The sequence below is a fragment of the Labeo rohita genome, chromosome 3, assembly GCF_022985175.1.
Source record: "Labeo rohita strain BAU-BD-2019 chromosome 3, IGBB_LRoh.1.0, whole genome shotgun sequence".
Classification (NCBI taxonomy): domain Eukaryota; kingdom Metazoa; phylum Chordata; class Actinopteri; order Cypriniformes; family Cyprinidae; genus Labeo; species Labeo rohita.
In genome coordinates this window covers 25,456,961-25,470,401 of record NC_066871.1, presented here as the reverse complement: position 1 = coordinate 25,470,401, position 13,441 = coordinate 25,456,961, and the positions used below count along the sequence as shown (strand labels likewise).

Below are 13,441 nucleotides of genomic sequence, written 5' to 3'. Positions count from 1 at the left end.
ATAATTTGCAATTGCAAGTTTATATTTCAATTCTAAGAAAAAGTAAGAATTGGGAGATAAGTCGCAATTACCTTTTTTGATTTTTGTATTGAGTGGCTTTAATATTTTTGCCATTTTTGAAGACAAAATAAAAAAACAAGGATTTTACCAAAAATCATTTTTATTAAAAATGTTAATGGAATATTAAATACAGATGATTACAATTCCAAAACAATGTCTGGACGGCATTTCACACGCTAGTTTAATTGGCAGAATTAAGGGGTGTTTTTTGGTCTAGGCCAGTGAGTGCATACATTTATGGCTTACATTGGTCAATAAAACATCATTTTGTGAAGGGGTTTGTACCGTAGTGGTAACTACTATTGTGATTCAAAGGATCCACCTTTGTCTAGAAATCATCCTGAAAAAAACTTACTTTTTTAATGAAGATGTGGCAAAAAGTCTAACAAGTCTAAATTTCTGTTTCAGAATGTATTGTTACATCATGTTAGAAACCAAAACAATATTAGTTTTAGAAATATTGTTTAACACTCCCATGAAATGTTTGAACACCAATTGTGAGGCACAGATGTGTAAAATGACTTAGTTGTTATGTTTTTTCCATTTGTGTTACAAAAAGTATGTTTAAAACTGGACTCCCTGCTATCTATGGCTGCAACAAGCTTTGCACATTTGGTCAGTTTTCCTGAAGATCTGCCAGTCCTAGATAACATCACACCTCCACCATGTACCGCTCAAGTCAGCATACATCACAGTTTATCATTAATCACCAAAAGATAAACTTTCACACAGCCCATACAAACAAATTTAAAAAATACAACGTATTTCACATTGAATTTTGAAAAAGTGAAAATTCTGGACAATAAATTAACTGAATAATAAATTAAATGTAACAAAAAATGAAAAAAAGTTATGTAAATGTATTTCACAGAACAAAATAGAACTGTACCACACTGTGGCAACTTCAGTATTATTTCTAAACTAGCCCATAATTACCCCCCACCCCTCCCATTTCAATGCAGTATTAAATATACCAAAGTTGTTTTTCCTCAACCAATCTTTCACATTGTTCACATGCATATTGGTAGTACAGTGTCTTTGTACCGTACTCATTCAGTCTTTGTAGACAGTCTGCTGTCCGTGACCCCTCTCGTCATGCATAATATGCCTCCGCACATGGATACGCCTCACCCGCCTATCCCCGCCCCCCACACCCGCCCCTTCCTCTTCCGACTGGCCCACACCTGGCGACGAAACACCCCCTGACTCCAGCAGGGCCATGCCTCCCGAACCCGAGCCTCGTCCATTTTCATAGATCAAAATATTGAGTGTCTCCTCAAAGATACGAGCTTCTGGGAACTCAACCTATGTGGGCAGATGGAAACATGAAGTTAGAAAACAAACTTAAATACACACAGACTAGAGTTCAACTCCTTTTTCCTTACCTTGGTCTGTTTTTTCTCAGTGGCATAAACAATAGAGGTGCAGCAGACTTCGGCAATCTTGCGTCCCTCGCCGTAAAAAGACCAGCAGCATATCTCATCTCCCAACACGTCTTTAATGAACAGCACTCTGCCATTAAACCGTAGCCCCAGCTTATCAAAGAGCTCGATGTTCTTCAGAAGGTTATCATCAGAGTTGCTGAGGAAGCAGGGTAAATTTGATTGAAAAACAGCACCTCTCTCCTTAGACATTTACACACTTGCCACACATTTTTAAACTAATGCATTTCCTGGAAATCAAACCCATGATTTTGGAGTTGCTAGTGCTATACTCTACTGTTTGACATAAAGGAAAATGTAAAAAAAAAAAAAAAAAAAAAAAAATTCAAAAGCATTTTCTTACTGCTTTCTATAGTAACTAGGCATAATTACAAGAGGTCATTGAGCCACATATCTTGTGTGTGTATGACTATAATTATTAATTTAGATTTACAATAGTATTTGAATAAGTCATATTATTACTTATATACTTTATGAAATGGGAAGGTGGTAAACTCAGAATGTACCTGGTATAGGAGTATTTATTGTTCCCTCTGTTATTCTGCAGTTTCACCACTGGCTGTAATGAGGAAAAATATTATTTATAAAACAAAGACCATAAGAATCTCATCGTCATATTAATATCAATGTCATTTTCCTCAGAGTTCCATACCATACACCCATATAAGGCAGCAGAATATATATCTATTTGGGTCCTTAAAGGCTGGAATACACAACATGACTTTAAAACCAAGACACCACAGATGAATAAGGTTGAAAAAAATAAAAAAAATAAAAATAAATAAATAAATAACTAATAGATATCACCATACTTCCCAGCTGGTTAATCATAGGACATTAAGACTATTTTTTTGTACTAAAAGTTTTTTGGAATGTTGTTTAAATATGCAAATGGTGCATTATTTAATTAAACGTGTCCTCATTTGCATACAAATCTATTTTTATAAATAAGGGCATACTGACAGACAAACAAACACATTTCAACGTGTTTTAGGGATGAATTCGTATATAAATTAGGTGAATTATATAAACGCAAATCCCTCTGTAAAAAACCTTCAAGAAATTATGTTTTTTGAGGAAAACATTTCATGATTTCTCTCCATATAGTGCAGCTTCAAAGGGCTCTAAATGATCCCAGCCAATGAAGAAGTGAAACAATCGGTTATTTTCCAAAACAATTTCAATTTTTAGGACGATTTTGAAGTTGGCGGAGAAAATGAGATAGGAGTTTTGCAACCTACCCTAACTATCTTGAACCAAAATACACAGAGTTCACGCAGAGCTAGACAAGATGAGCATTTGAGGTTAAAAAGTATATAAATTTTTCCTTCTAACTGTGGAAACGACTCCTTCTAGTCATACAGATAATCGAAACTGTAAACGGTTTGCTTTTATTTGTGTACATTCACAATATAAACAAATCTTTGTGCTTTTGTAAAAATAAAGAAAAACAGGATACCGTTTTCAGCCGTCTCCCTTTCGCGCAGCGCAAAAATAAACCAAAACTCTGCATACTAGCTACTTGTTGCACAATTTTTTCTCTCATTTTGTTAATTAAGTAAAAAATGTATTGTATAGGCCTATTCATTCATTATATATAGGCTAGCCTAGCTTTATTATGTTTTTCTCCGTTCACATACAGAAGCGCTGCAGGTGCGTGATGTGATTTGTCCTCATGTTGTGAACCCTCATGTTCTGTTGTTGCTGCTTTTTGTGCATGTAAAATTAATCCCTGGAAAACTAATTTTGGTATTTTTAATGGGTCCAGACACTTATCCTTTCTAAAATAATTAAATTCTAATTTAAAATAATCTTGTCGGTTAACGAACGATGTGTCGGTTAGGAAAAATAACCGAAATGAACATCCCTAGTATCTGATTTAAAACCATATTTGGAAAGGGTTCAGATAGAATGAAAAAAAAAGATCTTGTGCGAATTTTTGTGTTTACACAGAAAATTCCAATCTGTGTCAGATGTGAGCAAAACAAATTATTTTTTGTGCCAGTGTAAACACAGCCACAGACATTTGTGCCACATTGCTTGAGAGATGCATGAAAAAACGACAACAAAATACATTCTAAAATCAGCTCAAAATATCAAATGTGATTAGATGGAATCATAATTTGAATTAAAAAAAAAAAAAAAGTCAAGTCAGTTCCTATTGTACACTACACGACTTTCACAACTGACCAATATCTGCAAACTGGCTCTGACTTCTGGCAACAAGCGCTGACTCCTCCAGACTGTGCATCAGGGCAAAAATCTGGGCAAAGTTGTGTATTGCAACCTAAATAGATCTATTTTTTCTTGTTGTTTTGGTCTAAGGGGGAAGCAAATATTCCCCTTTGATATCTCACCTTCCTACAGGTGGCTATCATCCTCTGTTCCTCTTTGGCTGAAGTGATCATAGGAATGTGACATCCCCTGCAGACATCCCTGCGTTTCTGCATCAACATCAAACAAGCCATTAGTAACTGACAGACAAACTTGGCGCAAAGAAACATTCAACTTCTCTATAGACACATGCTATTGACACAGAAACACAGCACAGTGGATCCTCTAACCTGTAATGTGGTCAAGCAGTGCTGCACAAGACCCTGAAGCCTGTAGTATTGCGCCTCCTTCAACACCTCCTCAAGCTCCCGTGTGCTCTCTGGCAAAGGAACCGTCCCGTCCCGCAGGAAGTTCAGCACTAAGGAAAAGTGTCTCCCACATCTGTCCAGTACCACCCAGCCTTAAAGAGCAAGTGAACACACATTTAAATATACATCTCTGATCTAGTTTCTGCAGCTAACTAGAATAAGGCTTGAAGAAACCTGTGAACATTTTTAGGCACTTGTGTAAAAAAAAAACAAAAAAAAAAACACTGTAAATAAGGTGAGAATCCTTTCAAAAATAATGTCATAAATAGATTTTTTAATCAATTAACTTATAATAAGCAAATCAAAACATTTGGTTTGACCACCCTTTGTGTTTAAAACAGCTTTTCCCCTAGATACACTTGTGCATAGTTATTCAGGTAGCTTCTAAAAAGGTTTCTTTACATGTCTTTGAGACATCGCCACAGTTCTTCTGGATTTAGTCTAAGTTTCAATGGTGAGATCAGACCTTACCAACTCCGAACTTTTGAAAGGAAGTGTATACCAACTAGGGGTGTAACGATACACAGATGTCATGGTTTGGTACGTACCTCGGTTCGAGGGTCACCGATCGATATGATTTCGGTACAACAGAAAAAAAAACAAAAACAAAAAAACAAATCTACTATGCTAGGTTTCTTTTCATTTATTTTAAACAGACAGTAGTACAAATTACAATTTTTTCCACCTACATGTGAAAATACTAAATATTATATCAAATTAATGTCATAGATAGACTAAAAAATCTGCAGTACATATATACATACAAGGAATAAGTACTTGAAATATATTTAATTGAGTTAACTAATAGACAAGGAGAAAAAACTCATGTCGCACATGTAACGTAGCCTATATTTGCTGAGTTTCAGTTCAGTTTTGTGACAGAAAGGAATCTCAAATGGCACAAAGCGACATTCTATTTGTTTTTTTGTTTAAGTTGATTTTGCTGGTATGAGGAAAATTAAAGTAATCGCGCCGGCGCACACAAACACAAAACATATCAGTTCCAGGCTTCCAGCATTGCTAACTTGACAGTGCAGTTGGTACTTTATCAAAATAAAACGCATTGAACCAAACATCGGTGCGCCTGCCTCACTGTGTCACCGTTAGAAGTACAAAGTCTATAATTTACATAATAAATAATAGTTTAGCATTTGGATGCATCGCAAATATGGAAATATTATGGAATATTTGGATTTGTGGCGAATGAGAGAGATAGGATACAAGAGCACAAAGCTCCGTTTCGCAGACAGTTGAGTGCACAAGACTTAAAAGTAACGTTATACTCCTCTGTCAGTAAGAGACGCATTCAGAATCAACACATGGTCACTGTCTAGTGGTCTTTGTTTTCAAGTGCATAACTCACAGCATTCGCTGTTCTTCTGCTGGCGGTTATAAAACAAAGCTGCATTACTGCGGGCGCCCCCTTCTGGATTGAGGGTGAATTGCCTGTATTCACTGTATGGCCTCATGCACCAAACCAAGATGCCTGTACCGTGACGGTTCGGTACGAATACATGTATCGTTACACCACTAATACCAACACATTACCATGCTTGTTCTTACCCTCAGAGTCTATGGTGACCTCTGTGCTCCCGTCACAAATACTCCTGAGCAGACTATCTTCCTTGGTGAGCGTCTGGACTGTTGTGTAGTGGAGCGTACCCCCCCACGTTGAGCTTCACATACTTGCTCCCCGCCAGGCTCCTGCCGACCTTTTCTTCCCCAACATGGCTGGAGGATGATGCGGCAGAACCAGACACAGTCACCACATTCCCACCAGATGAACCAGATGCCTCGGCAGACATCAGGGGAGTAGAAATGAAATACTGCTTATTTGCTGCCTAAAGATATAAAGCACACAAATACAGAGCACACAGGATTACGGTCTGGTTGTTGTGAAATCTTAAGGGAAGTATTCAGTCATTCTGAAATGAAGTGGTTAAGGAATTGTTTATTTTACTTGAATATTTTACTGAGTTCACTGACTCTCCATTCCTGTATCATTTTTTTTTTTTTTACCGGAAGCAGAGTTTCTAAAAATATACTTGTTTTCATTCATGTGAGGACTGGAGTCGTCAAGCACCCAAATTACAAAAAGCAGCATTAAAGCTGCTTATATATATTCTAAAGTCATAAAGAAGCGTTGTGTAAGATCAAGATTTAATTTGGTTATTGACTTAAAATCAGGCTTAGCTCTCTTTGGTGCGTTCACAAGAATTCACGAAAGAAGTAACAATGTCCAATATGTGAACAAAATTGTTCTTTCAAGTTTTGAGTCAAATCTTTGAGTAAATCAGTTGATCCAGTTAATAAATTTGGTCTGAATGCTTCCTTTGCAAATTGAACTGCTCCAGTTCTTAAGTTCAACTAAAATAGCTTCCAGTGAGAAGCATCTCATTATATGATTTTAAAATGTTCATATTCCTTAGATTCCAGATTTTCAAATAGTTGTATCTCGACCAAATATCGTCATATTATAAAAAAAATCATACATCAGTGGAAAGCTTATTTATTCCTTTTTTATTCAGATGATCAAAATTGACTGGTTTTGTGGTCCAGGGTCACATATGGTTTCCAAAGACTTGGAATACAGCACGCAAGTCACATGAACACTTTTATGATACTTTTAACAACGCTCTTTATCATTTTGGATGCATGACAGCCCCAGTCCTCATATGAAAAAGACTGTCCAAAGTATTTGAAAAAGCTTGTCTTTTTTGTTCTCCTTTAGAGATAAAGTCATACATTTTAGACATTACAATATTACTTTCTGTCTAAACTATTCCTTTAAAAAGAAACTTAGCCAGTAGGACAAAGCAATCTCTAGTGATTACTCACAAAAGTACAAAGTACATAACATTTTACAAGAGCAAAATAAACCAATAAATGTTGTGACACCTTCCGAGATATGTGCGGCCAAGGTGATATCACACCATTATATAATGTAATAAACTGTGCACAGCTTGTGTGACAGCCACTGTAACTATTTCTAAAAATACAAAGACAACATCCAACATCCAGAAACGTAATATATATAAAATAAAAAGCAATGCTTTCAGCATCTGTCATGATCGCACTGGGGCATCCCAAAAACTACAACACATGGGAAATATAACTCCTCTTTAGTAGTACGCTGAGGCTTGTGAATATCTGTCCACTCCACTGGGGAGGCCACAGATGTTTTTCTGTACTGATATCACAGGAAATGGACAGAATTAGGTCAACACATTCCGTAAGATCTTAACTCCAGCTGAGAGATCTCGTTAATCCTCGTCTAGACCACACCAAATGTATTTCCCACAATTCACTGGTCATTTAATAACTTGACAACTGACGCTTAAAGGGAAACACATCTACATAGCGTGTCTAGTGAATATGATGTCTGTGTTTTATATTGATAAGCTTATTAGCGCCTGAGCTAGCTCTTGATAACATTAGTGCGGCTGTCAACGAGCAAACACTCACCGAGCTGGGTCCCCGAGATAAGGCGCACAAAATATAAAGTATTCGCGAAGGACTGTTACATCTATAACACTAAGCCTGCCATGATTTATCACCAAATCATAATTTCCTCTGTTGTCTTACAGCACGGCTGTCTTCTTCCTCTTTCTTGCTTGTTGTGGGTTGACAATGGCTGCTTCCCCTCGCGAGGAGTGGCTCTCGTTGATTGATTGGTCCACATCAATGTCAGTCTAGAGAGTTAGTCCCGCCCCCGTAACAGAATACGTGAGGAGTAGACGAGCTGTGTCTAAATTCAGCGTAAAGGGCGGTTTTATTGGGTTAGCGTCGTCTTCTGTCACACAAAATTTCAATAAAAAAAATAAAACATTTTCCGCTCTTGGGAACGTGAAATAGATAAATTAGTGTGCCGTTTGATTGTGTATACGCTCACATGTAAATCTATCTATGTGTGTGTGTATTTATGCGCATTTTGAGGCTGACATTTTTAAGGAATTGTTTATTTTACTCGAATATTTTACTGACTTCACTGACTCTTCATTCCGAGCCTGTATCATTTTTTTACTGGAAGGAGAGTTTCTAAAAATATACTTGTTTTCATTCATGTGAGGGCTGGAGTCGTCAAGCACCCAAATTACAAAAAGCAGCATTAAAGCTGCTTATATATATTCTAAAGTCATAAAGAAGCGTTGTGTAAGATCAAGATTTCATTTGGTTATTGACTAAAAATTAGGCCTAGCTCTCTTTGGTGTGTTTACAAGAATTCACGAAAGAAGTAACAATGTCCAATTTGTGAACAAAATTGTTCTTTTAAGTTTTGAGTCAAATCTTTGAGTAAATCAGTTGATCCAGTGAATAAATTTGGTCTGAATGCTTCATTTGCATATTGAACTGCTGCAGTTCCAGTGTTGGGGAGTAGCTAGTTACATGTAACTGAATTACGTAATTTAATTACAAAATAAATGTAATTGTAATTAGTTACAGTTACTGAGAAAAAAAAATGTGTAATTAAATTACAGTTACTTTTGAAAAATGCCAGTGATTACAATGGGGATTACATCTAAATATTTTCACACACCCACCCCCACTTACAGATTTAATTTACTTCTTTCATAAATTGCATTGACTGCTCTAAAATGAGACACCAATGTTTCAGGAGTTTAGGAGACAGAATAGGACACGTGCTTATTCCATAACTGTTTTATTTCCTATTTGGGTTTATGCATAAATTTTATTTTTAAAGATTGTTTTTTCCAAGGCATTGTTGGATACGAGTGTTTTCTGTCATAACTATGCAAATATTTGATTTCAAACCCAGTATCATAGCTATTAAACTAGTTCTTGTTATGATGGTATTTACGTTATGATCTTGTTATGACACATAGCGCAACTGCGCTCACAGTGACCCGAGTTCGATTCCCGTCTCGAGGTCCTTTGCCGATCCCGCTCCCCTCTCTCCTCCCAGCTCATCTCTCTACTGTCCTATCACAATAAAAGGCATAACCCCCAACAAAAAAAGTAAAAAAAAAAAAAAGTCTGAATTTGTGGTGGCTGTGCTTTAAATTTAATTATTACATAGCTCAGGCTCATTTGGGGCAACTTAAGTCATAATTTTTCTTGACGAAGGCTTTGCGTTTGGTTAGCTAATAAAATGTTTTTAAAAAAAAGCATTTTTTGAATTAAAAAGCTTAATTCAATATTATGTGGACAATTTCTTAATTCTGTCATCCTGGTATCGTGGACTTGCTCTATTGTTTCATACAAATACAGCTGCTGCCATTTTTTTTTTTTTTTTTTTTTTTTTTGTACACTGTAATGGATTATTACATAACTAACAAACTAGTACTACTACTTAATTGTTTATGTGGTGAAATGTGTAAGAAAAGAGGTATGACTGCACTGTATCCCTAAAATGACTAGTTTGAACTTGCTGTTTGCTAGCAACTGATTTCTTCATGGAAGCTTTGCGTTCAAATATGTCAACTCAGATCAACATCTAAATAATCTATCAAGCAGCTGTGTAATAAGTGAGATAATGTACATTCAGCCAGTAGTTATGGCAAAATAAAGATGTATGTTATCCCTTACTTATAATCTTAATCCAAGTGATAAAGGATTTTGAAAGTCTGACAGTAATCAGTGTTAAACACTACTGTAAGGTTCACTCTGCCTGGTTTAAATGTTTCAAAATGATGAACAGTTGAATATATTAGGAATTTAGAAAAGTAATCAAACAGTAATTAAAAGTAATGTTACATTACTTTAATAAAGTAATTGAAAAGTTACACTACTTATTACATTTTAAATCAAGTAACTTGTAATCTGTAACCTATTACATTTCCAAAGTAACCTTCCCAACACTGTCCAGTTCTTAAGTTCAACTAAAATAGCTTCCAGTGAGAAGCATCTTATTATATGATTTTAAAATGATCATATTCCTCAGATTCCAGATTTTCAAATAGTTGTATCTTGAACAAATATTGTCATATTATAAAAAATCATACATCAGTGGAAAGCTTATTTATTCCTTTTTTATTCAGATGATCAAAATTGACTGGTTCTGTGGTCCAGGGTCACATATGGTTTCCAAAGACTTGGAATACAGCACGCAAGTCACATGAACACTTTTATGATACTTTTAACAACGCTCTTTATCATTTTGGATGCATGACAGCCCCAGTCCTCATATGAAAAAGACTGTCCAAAGTATTTGAAAAAGCTTGTCTTTTTTGTTCTCCTTTAGAGATAAAGTCATACATTTTTAGACATTACAATATTAGTTTCTGTCTGAACTATTCCTTTAAAAGGAAACTTTTTTCTTTAGTTGGACATCAAAGCAATCTCTAGTGATTACTCACATGTAAATCTATCTACATGATTGTGTGTATTTATGCGTAAACACACTTGAGGATGACATTTTCTCGGGAATCCCGCGGGATGGGAAACAAAGTCACTTACGGGATTGGGACGGGACAGGAAAAAATATCAGCGGGAGTGGGCGGGACCGGGAATCGTAACGCTATGAAACCCAACTTTATACACAAATATACCTTTTATACAAATAAACTATAAACGATATATTGTAATTTTGAACTTAATTCTAGTCGACCTGTCTCTTTATGCTCTCCTTCTGTATTCTTTGGTGTGGCTGGTTAAGCATGGACAGATCGTTAACGACTGGTAATGTTAGAGTTGGCGTACTCGGACTCGAGTCCGGTCTCGAGTACAATTTTTAGGCGACTCGGACTTGTCACAGATGCATTTTTACTCGGACTTGACTCGGATTCGAGCCTTTCGGACTCTGAAAATATCCCGAGTCCGTCCGAGTCCAAAGACAGTTGACGGAAATGTCACTCAATGCATTATCACGAAAGTGTTGTCCAGTAGCTACATGAAAGGGGTTTATGTGCGCACACACTCAAAGCGCGCTCACGGAACGCGCCTCTCAGTCAGTGTGCGAATACAGAGTTCTGTTTCGCTTCTAATAGGTTCTGTTATTGCTACACACATGCTCGTATTGGAGACTATCCATGTAAATGAAGTCGGTTTTGTCTGAAGTAAACCTGAACAGCTGGGAGAAATAGTGATGCGCCAAAATATTTGAAATGTGCGTCAGATCTTAAAGCGACAGCAGCGTAAACCTGCAGCAGCCGACCACGTCAAACAATAATCAAACAACAAAAGAAAAAGAGAAAATCACTCACTGTTCTTGACTGAATCACTTATTAATTGTAATAAGAATTATCTTTAATGTATACAGTGAAGATTTTACAGTGTTTTATTTTAACATTTATTACTTCATGAAATGTCTGTAGTCTATTTCTGTAATAGCCTTTATATAGACCTACATAAAAAAAACTTAAAAAAAACCTACAATTCTATTTAAAAAAAAGATTCTATTTTAAAAAATATTATTTCATTTGTATTTTTTATTAATATATGTATTAATACTTTTGCTTGTAAGTAATACTTTAAGAGTGTTCAAGAGTGTTTACTTGCCTTGAGATTGAGAATGTTTTTCTTACATTAGTTGATTAGTTTTTTCTGTATTGAAATTATTATTATTTAAACATGGTGGCAGTTTCTAGCTTGAAAGAAAAATAAATTATCTAACATCTTTGCAGCAACAGTTTTTATGGGTCCAAAACCATCTTGGGTGTGCATGATTTTCTAATAATTAAATGGCCCATCATCAATTTTTTCTTATATAATGTAATTTATTGTAATTAATGTAACTATAAATGCATTCAAAAATAAAACAGGTGTGAGTTTGCTGTGACTTATGGAAAGTATAGGTAGGGCCATTGTAAAGATAGGTTTATCCCTCACAACCTCATTTTCATTCAAGAAAAAAATCATATACAACCCAAAACACACACAGCAACAATCCGAAATAAAAGAGGTGCATTTTCTGCTCTTAAGGTCCCATTTACCAAGATACCTACTCCTTTACCCCCACCTTTGAATTTATACATTTACTATGTCAGTGAATAAAGTCAAGTCCCGCACTATAATTTTTCACATTCTAAAACCTGTTTCACTCTGAAATATATCACATTACATAGATCAGCCATCTGTTGCATGACTTTAAGTTTGCTAAGCAGAGTATGGACACTAATTATGAGATGTTGTGAAATCAAAAATCAAAATGGCAAGATCCACTAGAGGTTTGCTTTTTTTTACATTTCAACTGACGTTGCGTTTTTCTATTTGTAAAGGTTAAAAACAGGGGTGCCCAAACTCGGTCCTGGTCCTTGGTTTAGCTTCAGCTTGCCTCAACACACCTGCCAGCGGGTTTCTAGTATGCCTAGTATAAGCTTGATTAGCTGGTTCAGGTGTGTTTAATTGGGGCTGGAGCTAAAATCTGTAGGACACCCCCTGGGTTAAAACAATGTTAAGATACTAACAAACAGTAGTGTTTCCTTGGACTCGACTCGGACTCGGCCCTTTGGGACTCGGACTTGAGTCTGACTCGGTCCATTTTGGACTCGGACTCGTCTCGGACTCGATTGGTTAAAGACTCGGACTCGACTTAGGTGGACTCGAACCCAACACTAATGTATGTAGTAGCAAGTTTACATGGCCGCTCAATCTAATGTTAACCTAGAAAAATATGCACTATTGAAGTGTCAGTGCGAGTGTGGATGCCTTTAGAGACATGAAAAATATATCTATAGAGTGAAATGTCTACTTTCAAATGGACCAATTCAAATAGGAAATGTGTGTTTGCATGAATGATTTACATGAAATTTAATGTGTGTGCAATGCACACCCCTACAAAACCCCTACATTTTGCATTTTTATTCAACTAATGTAAAAAAAAGTTACGGGCATACTGTGATCTGTACTGTATTCTTTACTGTAACTGGCAGATGCCAGCCAAAAAAAAACATAATACGGGAGTGGGAGGGAATGGAAGTCATTCTTCCGGGATTGGGACAGGACGGGATTTTCTCCCAGTTTTTTTTGTGGGATTGGGATGGGATGGGATTTTTTTTTTTTTTTTTTTTTTTTTTTTGGGAGTGGGACGGGAGAGGTTTGAAAATTCACTCCCGTGTCACCCTCTAATACACACACATTTTTAAAGAGTCTCTTCTGTTTATCAAGCCTGCATTTGACCCAAATAAAATATTTTTACTATTTAAAATAACTGCTTTCTATTCAAATATATTTTAAAATGTAATTTATTCCTGTGATCAAAGCTAAATTTTCAGCATCATTACTCCAGTCTTCAGTGTGGCATGATCCTTCAGAAATCATTTTAAGATTCTGATTTGCTGCTCAAAAAAACATTTATTATTATCATTATCAATGTTTTAAAAAGTACACTTATTCCAG

The 13,441-nt window shown here is 36.0% G+C and overlaps 1 protein-coding gene across 1 annotated transcript; it reads right to left on the bottom strand.

Annotated features, from left to right (window-relative positions):
* Positions 1-142: 142 nt before the first annotated feature.
* Positions 143-7,792, bottom strand: kctd13 (potassium channel tetramerization domain containing 13). The gene is given in 8 exon segments (XM_051106541.1): positions 143-1,365; positions 1,446-1,641; positions 2,009-2,061; positions 3,860-3,946; positions 4,067-4,236; positions 5,708-5,810; positions 5,812-5,985; positions 7,610-7,792. Coding segments are annotated over 7 exon segments (999 nt in total). The 5' UTR covers positions 5,950-5,985; positions 7,610-7,792; the 3' UTR covers positions 143-1,113.
* Positions 7,793-13,441: the final 5,649 nt, after the last annotated feature.